The 15,313-nt window shown below is 38.8% G+C and overlaps 1 protein-coding gene across 12 annotated transcripts in view; it reads right to left on the bottom strand.

Moving 5' to 3' along the window:
- LOC123754437 (cathepsin L) overlaps nt 1-15,313 on the bottom strand; it is an 82,115-nt gene that overhangs the window by 23,623 nt on the left and 43,179 nt on the right. For 9 of the 12 annotated variants that reach the window (XM_069326523.1, XM_069326527.1, XM_069326530.1 and 6 more), the window contains 6 exons: nt 13,141-13,185; nt 12,561-12,605; nt 10,778-10,819; nt 7,419-7,463; nt 5,838-6,042; nt 1,871-2,019 (listed from right to left, as the gene is read on the bottom strand). In XM_069326523.1, coding sequence (XP_069182624.1) covers nt 1,871-2,019; nt 5,838-6,042; nt 7,419-7,463; nt 10,778-10,819; nt 12,561-12,605; nt 13,141-13,185 — 531 coding nt within the window. The remainder of the gene's footprint in view (nt 1-1,870; nt 2,020-5,837; nt 6,043-7,418; nt 7,464-10,777; nt 10,820-12,560; nt 12,606-13,140; nt 13,186-15,313) is intronic. The other 3 variants (XM_069326531.1, XM_045736847.2, XM_045736849.2) reach the window with 1 other exon arrangement.

The following is a 15,313-nucleotide window of genomic DNA, read 5'->3' as shown; positions in this document are numbered from 1 at the left end:
GGTTTAGCTCGTGCATTCCTTGCTAGAGTGAACTCGGCTGTTGCTTTGGACAGTTGTTCTCATATTTTCTTGAATACTAGTTGCATTTGTCTACGCTTCACTTGAACAAAATCATCTACGTTATATAAGGGAGTAGGAGGTACGTTAATCAATTCATTAGGGAGGATCTTATCTGTACCATAAAGAATAGCGTGAGGTGTGTCACCAGTAGAAACATTAATTGAAGAATTTATAGCACACTGAATTAAGGGTATAAAATCATCCCAATTGTTGTTATCAAAATTCAACGTGACTCTCAAGGCATCTAACACTTTCCTGTTAGTACGTTCAGCTAGTCCATTACTTGCCTGTGATTGGTTACATTTCAACTGACAGAATTTGAGTATAACATATATAGTCATAATGGCTTGGCACTTTTGCCTGATAATTCCCTTCCCTTCCTGTAGCTATATCCTCCAAACACTGCACATTCTTCTCATTTCTACTGCTCTAATTCTTGATGCTTCATATTCATACCATAGCTTTGTCTAGCACCCATACTTAAGAGTCAGGACTCCCACTCTTATTTTCTTACCAGAGCCTTCACTGCACCAGCAACTTTCCATCTTTAACTAACCCTACTTTCAAACTTGTTTGTACAAACTTCTCCTCTATCAGTCACACATCCTAAGTACTGTATTTAAATTAACCAGTCACTTATAAAAGTGAGAAACTTCCTTTGAAGATGGAAGAATAAATAACATCAGATAACAGATAATAATATAACAGATAAAATGGGTAAATCAAATAATACAAATACGTAGTGGTAAATAACCAGTACATAGAGAGACTTGGTTCCCTTTGTTAGCCCTTCAGCTGCTCAAGCAATTTTAGCATGCAACACTTGGGTGTGCATAAAATAAATTGTTCTCAAATTTTTTTTTTTTTTTAGCATCCACGAAGGAAAAAAAGTCCAAATGAAAAAGTTTCTATCTCTTATGGTTTAGCTGCAGTGGGCTGGAGAAGTTGTGTTTTTTTAGTGGAAATGAGGTGAAGTGCCACATGGGAATAACTTTGTCAATTTATTTCTATTGTTTCTCACTTTATTTACATAGTTTTTTGGTTCTAAAAATTTGTTCTGATGTGTCAAAGATGGGGTTCAGTGGTATAACTTTTAAAATATAGGTATGTACAGATGTATGTGTATAAATATATGCACACCTAGTATTTATTCATAATAATATACTGTATATAGGCCTAAATATATGTCTAAATCATATAATTGGACATGACACACATTTTGCCTGAAATATATAATGGTAATCACTCGTTTGCTATTGATAAAAGTTCAGTGGCTCCTAGTATGGCCGCCCTGCATGCACACACACAGGATGGTTATGTTGCCAGATATGCTCTTCAGTGTTTTTACTAAGGCCCTAGAAGGAAAGTGAGGGACTCAGGACTTTTTCTCAAAATAGGGGTTGTGTTACTGAAGGCCTGAGGAAGCAACTGTGAGCCCCATGTAAGTCTATGACTTTTAAATTTTAGATAGTTCCCTGCTACATCATTTGATCAACAAATCCACAGCAGCCTTGATGAGGTTTCGAACCTATGCGCCAAGTGTTCCCCGATGTGCTCTAGACAACTGTTAATTTGTTTTGGATTTGTTCTTTGATATACCGTATCACGTTAAATGTGATTTCTCTGTGTATCATATGATGTGATGCACAGTCTGAGCACATTTAAGTACCATGCAGCCAGAAGGTTAAGGAGCAGGAATTCAATTGTATGTTAAACTGCATATTTTCACACCTAATTACCTGGTAAGAAAGTAAACAGAATAACAAGGATAGTATTAGATTAATATATTGTAATGGCTGTTTCAGCTTACCTGGTTTTTTACAGGTGTAACAACACCTTGGCTCCTCCAATCATATTCATTTGGTAATTCAATGTCTTCAGGAATGACAGCTGGTCTCATCGATGATAACTCAGGCTTCAAGTCATGACGTAAGCCTAGCATCTTGCGGAACTCTTGCTCTGCAAATAACACTTCATGAATACAAGAGGAATATCATGTATGTTGACTGCACCAGCCTGAATTAAAGTCTAAATAATAACTCTCAAGCACAATGCAATGTTGCAAAAAATATTTATATCCAGACATTCAATATGCCACAAACGCCTAACTCTAGTAAACCTAGTTTGCAAAACTGCAGTTGCCTGAAAACCTTCTAACCTGATAGTGAATCAGAATGGGTAAAGACCCAGCAAAAACAAACCTCATATGACTCAAATGTTGTAGGTGTTATTGATCCAGGCAGCATGACAGTGGCAGCATGACACTTGTGTACACATATGTTGCACATATTTACCATGTACCATGCTAATTTATGTATATATACAATCTATTTACAGACTATACACTGTCACACACTATATACATTCACCATCAACACATTCAGAACACCGCGAGTGTGAGCTGTCACACCCAGCCAGCCCTCCCTCACTCCTCCAATATTGTATTCGCCAACATTGCTCCTCCAATCATACAGTTATTCACACCAATGTTTCATGTTCATTTATGTATATTTACAACATATGTACACACTATACACTGTCACACACTATATACATTCACCATCAACTCATTCAGAACACCGTGATTGTGAGCAGCCACACCCAGCCAGCCCTCCCTCACTCCTCCAACATTGCTTCTCCCATCATACAGTTATTCACACTAATGTTTCATGTTCATTTACATATATTTACAACATATGTACACACTATACACTGTCACACATTATATACATTCACCATCAACACATTCAGAACACCGCGAGTGTGAGCAGCCACACCCAGCCAGCCCTCCTTCACTCCAACATCTTACTCGCCAACATTGCTCCTCCCACCACACTGTTATTGTTTTTATTACACTATTTACACATGTTATATATACCTATCTACATGTTTTATTTACCAGAACTATGCAAGTAAGCCGGTATTGTGTCCAAACAGTACAGTGGCCACCATACACTGCACGAGAAATCACACAACAGACAGCAGACGACACTACGATTACAAGGTCATCTCCCTCACCAAAATAGCTCCTCTCAACATACTCCTGTTGCTGTTATTACTATACACACACACTGTATATACCCATGTACATATGTGTTCTCCATAGTGAACCACGAAGCTAGTATGGTGAGCAAAACAAGAGTGGCTGCCACACATAGTGAGACTACCTCAATTCTCTCCCTCTCTCCCTCACCAAAATTCCTCCTTCCACAATACTACGCACAACGCTAATTATAACCACAATCCTGGTCACTAATTCCTGTAAATGAATAATTGACCTCAAGTTTATTTTGAAAAGGAACCTAAAAAGTCATTTGAAGATTCCTAGATGGACGAAATAATGCTATAGTGCTGTGGCTAGCACTGTCAACATCATGAACAGCATTGAATCACTGATATCTGAACATTGTACCCAGTCATTATCACACTCAGGCTCTTCTGTAATACTATCATGGCTAAATAATACAGGTTATATATATATTTTGACATTATTAGGCAATGCTGTGGTCACACGCTGAACAGCAGTGCTGTGCGCTTATGCTGCGAGCGCCAGCCTTGGTTGCTCACTCACTACTGAGGCTCTCACATCCGGGAATGTGGACCACGATTTTTTTTAAAGATGGCGTCTGTTTACAAGAGCCCTGAGGAAGCCGATGTGAACCTCGTGTAGCCACGAGAGTTTTGAATGGAACGTATAAATACAAATGCCCAGAGGCGCGTAGCGCACCCCAGACGTGGGCCTGCAAGCGCGTTGCGCAGTTAAAGGGTTAAGGGAACCACTGGACCTTCACGAGGAGGAGGAATTTCATTACAGTACATTCAATCCTGGGTTTTATCTCTTCTACAGTAACCTCAATTCTGTCTATTGTTGTTTCTGGTCATCTGTTGTCATCTCTCCATGGACACCAATCAGTTCTCTGTTTGTAGACCTCATGGAGCCTCTTGTCGAGTTCTTCACATACTTCTTTATCATTCTCCAAGTGTGTTCCTCCCTGTTACCGCAGTCTGAACATATGATCTCGTATTGTTGTTTTCCTCTCTATATGGCTATGCAACAGCTTAACTTTATTCTTTGTTTCTCTCATAATATCATTCTCTACCTGCTGTTCTGCTACCCTCCTGATTCTGGTATACTGTACTCAATTATGGCTCTTGTAAGCACATCCCTATTTGCCTTTGTAACCATGTCTATATACTTTCTCCAATGCACTTCCATCTTCTCCTTTTCCTTCTTATACTGTCTGCTCAACCATAGGTTTGCTGTTCTTCTTATGTTCACTTTCCTCATGAGAGGCACGAATTGCTCTGCAGTCTCTATGCAATTCTGTGTTATGAATATCCTCATCTTATTTTCTAACTTCCTCCCATTTAAATTTTCCATTGAACATCCTGTAAATAAGCCCTAACACTTCTATAATCCCCTCTTCTGTATTCTCTTATTCTCGTTATTCTGTTTCCTGATCCAATTCTCTCTCTCAGTTCTGCAATACAATTAAATACAATAACGTAGAGGTCGCTGCCTCCAGTGGCACCTCATATTTTAAATGCTTTACATCATCTTCATTATGCATAAACACCAGCAGGTGAATCCCTTCCTCTTTCTTTCTTTCTTTTGTTGGCTCCTTCATATGCTGCTACAATAAGTTTTTTTTTTAGGGATATTCCTGCATGGACCAAACACAATAGACAAAATGACTGAAGCCCCCAGACTAATAGCTAATAGAGTCCGTGGCGCGCAAATAATGACGAAGAGCCGCAACTGGACACAACACATCATGCACCTCTGCCTGACGAACCAAGCATCAACAACCAAAGGATCCCTCTGGAAAGCAGCAGTCTCAATCTTCGCCAGAAAGGAGGAGACGGCTGTAAACGAACAAACCTACCGCCAGGACCAAACGAGCAGAAACCCCTGCGCCGGAGAAGAACATGAAGCTCCCCAACCCGACCCCCAAAGGCCAATGCTAACAAGAAAAGAGCTTTAGAGAAACAGTCCTGAACCGAAGGGGCCAGTGCAAACCAAGGAGTAGAGAGAGATAAGAGAGCACCCTGTCAAGCGACCAGGACAGTTCAAGTGGAGCATGAGCAGGTTGGGGATTGAAACAACAAACGAGACAGCTTGCGAAACGGTGCAGAAGTAACATCAAAAGCGAAAGCAAGCTGCAGCGGCTCCGCCAGAACGGCACAATAGGAGGCAACAGTATTCGGCACAAGACGACGGTCCTGGAACAACCAAGAAAGGGCAAGACAACCTTAACCAACAGCGAAATAACCCTGCGAAGCCTAAGAAAGAAATGGAAGGACTGCCAAGAGACTTCACACTGCTGCCTAGACGAAGCCCGCAGGTGGGACACCAACAACGAAGCCACCTGATCATCATAGAGATGATGATAGACTCTGAGTCAAAAATACCATAGGCCGCTTGTCTGTGCAACCCCCCCGGGAGGGAAAAGAGGGAGCCCCAGGAATGTGGACCATTCAGGTTCTGGCTCGTGGTCCCCGAAAAGCCCACAGAACTCCATACACATGACGGATGTCAAAGTCTGACATTAGCATATCAGCCTGGATAGCTCCAAGGAGCAGATGGAGCTCCCCCCAGAAAAGTAAACATTTTAGGATAGTAAACAAATTTAGGATTTATTATGAATCCAGACTGAGTCTGGAACAATATGATTCAGACTTTTGAAGGTGCACTGTATACAATATTTCAGAAAATAATATTCATCAACTTACTAAAAAAAAATTTTTTTGTTATCATAAGTGCCGGAGTACCTTACCAGTCAGATCGGCAAATTTGGTGGGGCCATACTTTGCTGAGCCTCGTTCATTCTGCTGCAGAATATGGACCTTTTTCATGTTCTGACGGAAAATGTTGAACCTTTTTTTAAATTCAGCCTGGCTCTTGTATGCCTTGTTGTGCTGCTTCATGAAGTTTTTAAAAACTCCAATATGAGTTAAATCGTGGACACCACCTCCCATTTTCTGTTTGCAGATGTATATGTGGTTAATTTCTGCTTCTATGTACTATCATAACAAAATCTAATATTTGTATGAAGATTCTATGACTATTAATGATATGAAATGATTTGATTAGACTATGATTAGACATTTCTACAACAGTTACACAAATATGAGTGTGAGGCATTAAAATCTTTTAGAAATTAAAATTAAATTAGTAATAGAAAAATATTTAATAAATAAAAGCTCTATCATAAATGGTTGCATATTTATAATTGAGTTATAAATAACCTAAAATTCTGTACATTATTTATGCAAGAAAAAGTTATAGTAAATAGCATAATGCAATCATTATAATTATATACTGTATATTCACTATTCAAATTTAAAATGGTTTATTAGTGGTTTATACAGTTGTTTATACAGTGTATTTATCAGTGGTTTATACAACTCACTACAGTTATAGATGCACTACCATGAGGGAAGGGGGAGATGTACTATCATCGGGAAAGGAAAAAAGCACTACCATCGGGGAAATGGGAGATGACTACCATGGGGGAGGGCGAGATGCTCTACTACAGGGAGAAGGGAAGATGCCCTACTATAATAGGAAGAGGAGATGACTACTATGGGGGAAGGGGAGATGCCCTACTATTGAGGGAAGGGCTGATGCATTAAGTAGGGCTAGATTGATTACACGAGATATCTTATCGCTAACACTTCTTGTTATGAAACCTAGCATCCTATTTGCTGTCTTTTGAATTTTAGATTTTGTTTTCAGTACACTTACACATACAGTACTTTATATTGGGTCTTTTTTTCACCTTCAAGGAATCAAAGACCTATATAAAGAAAAACTAAAATGACTGTACCCTGTTGCAAGGTTTTGGCAATCACAGAAAAATCTCCAAACAGACTTATCTAAACAGTTTCCTAGTCTCTTTTAATCCCATTAAGCCAACATGTGATCTATACAATATTCATCCACTTTCCCTTTCCACAATGATTAGTGGAAACCCGATAAACTTACTCCCCACCCGGTTCCTTGTGCTCAATTCTTGTACAGTAGTCTATATGGTATCAACCTGTCCCTGTGATACACTACACACTTCACATTACTGTATTATTGTTCTCTCACCACTTCTTCCACACAGTTTTGCTATCTCTTATCCCCCATATATTTAAATCACATGCTTCTCTTAAATAATTCATATCACCAGTCTGAATTATTTTTATTTATTGGTTGGGTGTATATATTTTACTCTAATGGGTCAGGGTCAGGAGTACTGTGATGTATACTATTTTTCAGTTTTTTCACCACATATGAATATTTCTAATATAAAAGTATTTTCTAAGAGGTTGTTAATGAATATTATATTAAATATGAAAGCAATATTTACCTTGCCATGCTTCTTGTAGTCATGATTTCCCTGACCAAACATCCGCTGCAGAGAGAAAAAAAGGCAACACTATTATACAAGATGAATATATACGTGATGATGAAATAAAGTGCATTTCATAATACTAACGATAATAATTAATTTTGTTACAGACAAGTAGCCTGGGTAGCATACGTACCCATTAGGCTCATATCATGGTCCCCCTCCCCCCCCCCCCCCCAAGGACGAGCTACTAATCCTCTCCAGGATCAATCCACAACAGTTGACAAACTCCTGGGTACCTATTTACTGCTAGGTGAACAGAAGCATTAGGGGAAAGGAAATGCACACAACCATTTATGTTCTGCACAAGATACCTACCCTCTACCCTCTCTCTACCCTCGTGTTACACCACAGTGCCGCGCCATTAGTGAAATATTTTTTTAAATAACTTTTTTATTTTCATAGTAACTTTGAGCATTTTTGGCCAAGACTTCTGGTAGCAGCATGAATCGTTCTGGAGGTGGTAAGAGGAAGAAGGTTGTTCTAACACTTAAGGACAAGCTACGTGTTATACAACTTTGTGAACATGGCCGGTCGACCTCAAGTGTTGCCAAGGAATTTAATATAGGCACTAGTACTGTTTCTGATATAAGGAAACAAAAAGAGAAACTTATGCAATTCATTTCAACCTGTGAAAGTGAAGGTGCAAGCACTAGCAGGGGTTGTGGTAGAAAAACTATGAAAACTTCGATGCATGTGCAGTTGGATGAGGCTGTGTACACGTGGTTTGCTCAGCACCGCACAGCTGGCGTGACAATTCGCGGCCCAGAAATACAAAATGCTGCAAGCAGGTTTGCTGCAAGCCTTGGAATAAAGAATTTCAAAGCAAGTGAAGGGTGGGTTGCAAGGTTAAAGGGTAGGCACAATATTGTGAAGAGGAAAATTGTTGGTGAAAAATTGAGTGCATATGAAAGCAGTGTAGAACCATTTAAACATAAATTACGAGAATATATTGTGGCAAATAATATATATTCGTATCAAATTTATAATGCAGATGAAACTGGGTTGTATTGGAGGAGTTTACCAGAAAAAACTCTAGCAATGAGGAGTGAGGGTTGTGTGCCAGGACATAAGGTTTGCAAGGATAGGCTCTCGGCCATGATGTGTGCGAATGTCGACGGCACAGACAGAATCACGTGTGCAATTGTCGGCAAATCTAAGAAACCAAGAGCCTTGCAACATTGCATGGACAGACTGCCAGTGAAATATTATAACTCAAAAAATGCATGGTTTACACAGGAGATCTTTCTTTCCTGGTTTCATGACGTGTTCTGCAGGGAAGTTCGTGCCTATCAAATTAAGAAACTCAAAATAAGGCCAAGCGAAGTTCGGGCTTTACTGTTGCCTGATAATGCGCCTGCCCACCCCAAAATTGACACGTTAACCTCACATGATGGTAAGATAACGTTGGATAACGTAAGATAACAGAGGTTGGAAACATGTATCTGTACCTTACTCGAACAAAGAGCTGATCATACAACTGGCCAGTGAACACAGAAGGCAAGCAACACTTGATTCTTATATGGTACGAAAATCAAACCAAGCGCCTTCAACAAGTGAGGCGGCACACGCAACCCAAGCGCCTTCAACAAGTGAGGCGGCACACGCAACCCAAGCACCTTCAACAAGTGAGGCGGCACACGCAACCCAAGTGCCTTCAACAAGTGAGGCTTCCTCAGCTGACAGTGAAAACTAACTTTGCCTAATGAACTGTACAGCAATTTTAAGTGTTAATTTTAGTGTTGTGTTACTATAAGTTACGTAAATTGTCAAGAATTTTTAACTTCAAGATGTGTGTCATCAATCAAGAAGACGAACAACAACAAGGTAAGTTGAGGTTTCTAGTTGAATATTTAATAATTATATGTGGCATGGCACTTCAAATTATGTTGTTTGTAGTATAAAAATAGTTGGAAATGGTTAGTTTTGGACTCATAGGTGAAAAAGTACTCTTATTCAGAAAACGTGATTATCCGGTTGAGGGGTCCTTCCCATATAGATCGGATAATCAAGTGTAGACAGTAGAGCCCTGGAAAAACTATCTTGAACCAAAGCAGCCACCACAAACCGAGGGAAAGAGAGAAAAGAGAGCACCCTGAATAAAAACCAGGATGGTTCAGGCGGTGTATGAGCAGGCCAGAGGTGAAACAAAGCACGAAAAAGCTTACAGAACGGGGTGGAAGTGACATCCACCTGAACACAAGCTGAAGCGGCTATGCCAGTGCCACACGATACGAGGCGATATTATTCGGCATCAAATGATGATCCCGAAAAAGCCAAGAAAGGACAAAACAACCCGATTAGAAATAAAAGACAACCTACGAAGAGACAGAAAATGGCAAAAAGATCGCCAGGAGACTTCATACTGTTGCCGAGACAAAGCTCACAGGTGAGACAGCATCAATGAAGCCACCTGATCACCATACAAGTGGTGATACTCTCATGTCAAAGAGACCAGACGTGAAGAGCAGAGGAGTAAACAAACCAGCCATGTACCGGGCTGGTCCAATCTGCTGACACGAGGCAGAGCCATGGAAAATGCCACCGGTTCAGACACAGAGCAAGCAGTGCTAGAAACCAAAGCTGGGCTTGCCACCAAGGGGCCACCAGGACGACTCTCGACTCTCCCACTGTAAGTCTCCAACCAGGCTAGGACCCAAAGCAACAGCTGGACCGGGGGTAAGAGGTGTAGGTAAACCCACCTCGACCAGTCCGGCCGAAAGTCATCCACCGCGATGGCTCTGCAATCGGGGAAGGCGGGCACATATGCTGTATCTGGAGACACCGAGACCACACTGATGCGAATAGGTCCACCTCCGGAAGCCCATACGACTGTCAGAGCCAACACTGACCGTCCATTCCGTGGATAAAGGAATGAACTGTGACAGGCTGTCCGCATGGATATTGGACACTCCCTGGATATGAACCGAATTGAAAGTCAAACCCCGAGAATCCAGCAGACGAGTCACTCAAAGTGACCAGCCCCATAGAACCAAGGACCGACGAGAGCCCTACAGTTCAGACAATAAACTACTGGAGAGCAGTCCGAATGGAGCGCAATAGTGGAACCCCCGAGCGACCCAAACCCTCCGAGGCGACTTTACATTCAATGCTAGTTTTATGCGTCACTAAGTGGTCTGCCCTTCTTGGGGCAGACCATATCCATTCTGGCATGCAGAGAAAGACCAAACCGCTATGGTGTTCAGCCCTCTCGATGTTTGGTGTATAATCAATATACAGTAGAGTGTATAAACAATAATATATATTGTACAGTATAACACTTTAACCAAGTACTTAACAAGTCTCACTAAACATACCTTCTTGTGTGGCCTCTTATCATGGTTGTCACTTCCAACCAGCTGTGAATGGAACCAACAAGAAAATTAAACTGGGATTAAGTAGCGGTAAAAAGGGAATATTTATTTAGAAGGAAAAGGTAAAGGATGGGCAAGATTGGGCAAATTACAATAAGCCATTACAATTATTACAAAGACCACAGATAAAAGAGCATTCTTGTAATGTCTAAAAGCTTACTAGTTATGTTTCAATCACTGCCAGTCAAGAAATGTCCCCAGGCCATCATATACAGTATAACATGAACAATATACAATAACATAAACATCACATGATAACATATAAAGACTTTGTTATGGAGGGTAGGGGAGGTGGGAGGGATGCATGGGGGAGTATGTGTGGGGCTGGGTATGTGTGATACACTTCCACTAGTGGTCTCAAGTCCTCAATGACCCACACTCACATGATTTGATCGTGTTTACTCTGTTGGTGGGGTGGAGCCCTAGGCAGGAGATAGGAGGAGGGTGGGGAGGCATTTACTCCCGAGGCCAATTACAAAATGGCGACCACCAATACAGTGCACATGTCTTTTTATTTATTTATTTATGTAATTGTACCACTTCACTCTTCAAAAACAGCTAACTTAGAAGAGCAGGATAATGCCATCATTCAAGATAAATAATGTTGTGGTTTGTCATATGTGTCCTTAAAATATTGGTTTTGTGAGGATTTTTGGTGGCCTGGGAATGCATCTCCTACTTACAGCATTGCACCTATGGAAAATCTTGATCCGCGTTCCGAATAAATGCTTTACAAACACAGTTTCAAAACGTTACTCATTCATAATTGCAGATTTGCCAATACTGATCATATGTAAGCTGTGCAAATTGACTTGAATGATTTCTTGGATAGGTTTTAAAATGCTTTCATATTTCCCAGCTTTCCAAGTGTTGCTGCTGATATCCTGGATGTGTAGACCTCCAGTTAGGGTTGGTATTATATCCATTCCCATGTCTTTATTCATTTTTTTTATTCCTACAGTTGCCAACCTGTTATATGGTGAACATTTCTCCTAGTCTTCTGTTACCTTTTCCTATTTTCAATAACATTTACTTCCTGAGGTTGAACTCAACCTGCCATTTTGTTTACTCATTCCTGTAATTTGGCAAGATATTCCTTCAGCAGTCCTCCTCAGTGTTACTCTGCATAAACATTAAAATGCACCCCTCCCCCTGGCTAGATCATTCTCACTCATTATGAAAAGCAACATTAACAGAAAACTTCTTTTGCTACATCTCTTCCGTCCAACATTACTTCTCTGACTGTGCTTATGGTTATGAGTACAGTACCAACTGTTAGGTTCTCCTGTACTCAGTTCAGCTTTTTCCAAAAGTTACCCCAAATATGCCTTTTCATCTTATGCACCAGCCATTTGTGAGAACAATATCAAATACTGATGAAATGATTCATAGTATTTGTCTTGAAATACGTAGAAGAATCATTCTTAACCAATGTAAATAAAGTGGACTTATGACAATTATACAAAAGCTCAATTAAATTTTAATAAGAATAATGTAAGTAAAAAGTGAAAATAAAATTAAATTGTTTGTAATCCAGGGGTGCATTATGTAACTGAAGTGCTATTTAACAAATTCAATTGTAAACGACATGACTTTCCATTAAGCTGTGGATAAGTGAAGGATGTATATTAGGGGGAAACATTGGACAAGAAATATATTATATTAATAAATCAACAATGAAAGGCAAATGCACTTACAGAGTGGAGAAATTGTCATAATAACTCACCTTCCTAAGCTCCCACATGTCATAGCCATCAGCATCAATGAGTGTCTAAATGTACAAATATAAGGTAAATATTACCAGTCAATTTTATTTGCTACAAATAATAAATCAACAGGGCAGACACAGAATTCAATACTCAATTGGAAATAAGCATTATACATAACACTAATGGGGGGTTTGCTCTAAACACTACTTACAAAACGGACAACTTTAAGTGCTAAACAAAACACTAATACTACTAAAAGAAATATATTGAAAAATTAATGCATAACAACAGGCAGATATATTAATTAAATTACTGTTTACATCCAAGGAATCATTTCCCATTAGAGGGAGTGGCAGGAACAATCTCTCTTGGTGTGTGTTGAATCTAAGAGAGCAAAATATAGCACAATATGTCCTTTCATATTCACACCCCTTTTCCATTGTCTCGTACTCTTATAACCCACTCCTCTTCATTCCCTTCACGAACTCAAGCTGCAATCTGGGAAAATTGCAGTTGCTCAGTAAATCACTTTGAACACTTAAACAGTTACTAAGCCACAAGCTGCACATAAGCAATGAACTCACAAGTCTCACTCACCTTGTCATGGGACTGGAGGTCATGGCCATCACCACCAAGTGTGTGCTGTAAAACACAGGAAATTGTACAAAGCCTGTCTAATTATGTTGCACCCAGAATACACCAGTGCAGCATACTTCACTTTTCTCATTACATTTAATTGTTTTGTAAAACTTATATTTACCAGCACTTGAGTGATATTACCAGTACAATGTATCAATCAAGACATACATCAAAGCCTTATTTATTTTTATTTATTTATTCAAAATTACAAAGATTACTCAACTCACTGAAAAATCAAAGCAACATTTTGGCTTCTACACCAAAAAAAAAAAAAAACAATAATAATAATAATAATAATAATAATAATAATAATAATAATAAACATATACAGGTACCTGTAATTTTATATTTTTTGTCTCGGATTGTCACGGCGCTTGTGGATTTGTTCTAGTCTTCTTTGGTTTTAAAAGACCACTAAATTGTTTGGTTTCAGGAAAAATATGGATATATAGATATATACAGTACCGTATATATATTTTCTCCTCTATTTATCCAAGAGCTCTTCGGGTTGTTAGTCCAAAGCTCTTAGAAGAAGATTTTAAGAAGATTTTATTCTATTGGTCTCAAGCTTTATTATCTGCTGATTTTTTTGGAAGTTTGCCATAGCAAAGCACTTCGTACATATTATAATAATACTGTATATGCAGTGAGAAAATTCGCCCAAAGAATGTGTATGTTTACCATATTTTTCTGTGTTTGAAAATATTGTCAAGGCCTTGAAACTTTTTTATATACAGTACATGTATTGTTTAATTACGAAAATACTGTTGGAAAACTATTAGTTAGAAACAGTCTAACTAATAGTCTAAATAATATTGTGACTCATCGCCTGCATATAGAAACAGTCCTCGTAGTGATAATTGTCATTTATAAAATACCTTGTAAGGACTGTAATAAGTTCTATGATGGGCAAACATCTAAAGATTTGAAATGTAGAAATTTGCAACATAAATACTCTGTAAGACACAGCCAATTGTCTAATGCTTTGTTTGTTCATTTCTCAGACAATTCTCACCAAATTGATTGGGAGATGGCTTCTTATATAACGAATTGTAAAATCACTTTCAATAGGAACATAATTGAATCTGCTTTAATACAGATTACAAAATCATGTAATTTGAACATTAGTAGTGATTTGTATAATTTAGATCCATTTTTAATTGATCAGTTAAAGGACAATTTGAGTAGGATCATTGATACTGTACATATTTGTCACTAATATGATACATCACTAATATCTTGTTAATATCCACTATCTTATGATATTAATATCCATGTATGGGCCTATTAGCCCATACAATGCAGTTCCTATTTATATCCACCCAATCCCATTCATATATTTGTCATTGTACCTCACTTCATTTCACCTCTCTCCTGCCTATAAATATCCAATCTACTGACTTGTAAATCTATCCTTCTGAAGATGTATTATTAAATACAAAAGTACTTAAGGAAATTGGACCTAATTTTTTGGGGGGAAATTGGAAAGTGGACCTAAAAAAGGCTTTCGACAGAGTTCCACCTAAGAGGTTGTTCTGGAAACTGGAAAATATTAGAGGGGTGACAGGTAAACTTCTAACATGGATGAAAAATTTTCTGACATAGAAAAATGAGGGCAGTAATTAGAGGCATGTATCGAACTGGAGAAACGTCACAATTGGAGTACCACAGGGTTATATTCTTGCATCGGTGATGTTCATTGTCTACATAAATGATCTACCAGATGGAATACAGAATTATATGAACATGTTTGCTGATGATGCTAAGATAATAGGAAGGATAAGAAACTTAGATGATTGTCATGCCCTTCAAGAAGACCTGGACAAAATAAGTATATGGAGCACCACTTGGCAAATGGAATTTAATGTGAATAAGTGCCATGTTATGGAATGTGGAATAGGATAACATAGACCCCACACAACCTATAAATTATGTGAGAAATCTTTACAGATTTTTGATAAAGAACGATATCTAGGGTGGTTTTAGATAGAAAACTATCACACAAGGATTACATAAAGAATGTTGTGCTAGGAGCCTATGCTACGCTTTCTAACTTCAGAATCGTTTTTAAATACATGGGTGGCGAAATACTAAAGAAAATGTTCACAACTTTTGTTAGGTCAAAGCTAGA

Source organism: Procambarus clarkii, chromosome 18 (genome assembly GCF_040958095.1).
Source record: "Procambarus clarkii isolate CNS0578487 chromosome 18, FALCON_Pclarkii_2.0, whole genome shotgun sequence".
In the NCBI taxonomy this organism is placed as follows: Eukaryota; Metazoa; Arthropoda; class Malacostraca; order Decapoda; family Cambaridae; genus Procambarus; species Procambarus clarkii.
The sequence above is the reverse complement of the archived record's forward strand: the minus strand, read 5'-3'. Positions and strand labels throughout refer to the sequence as shown.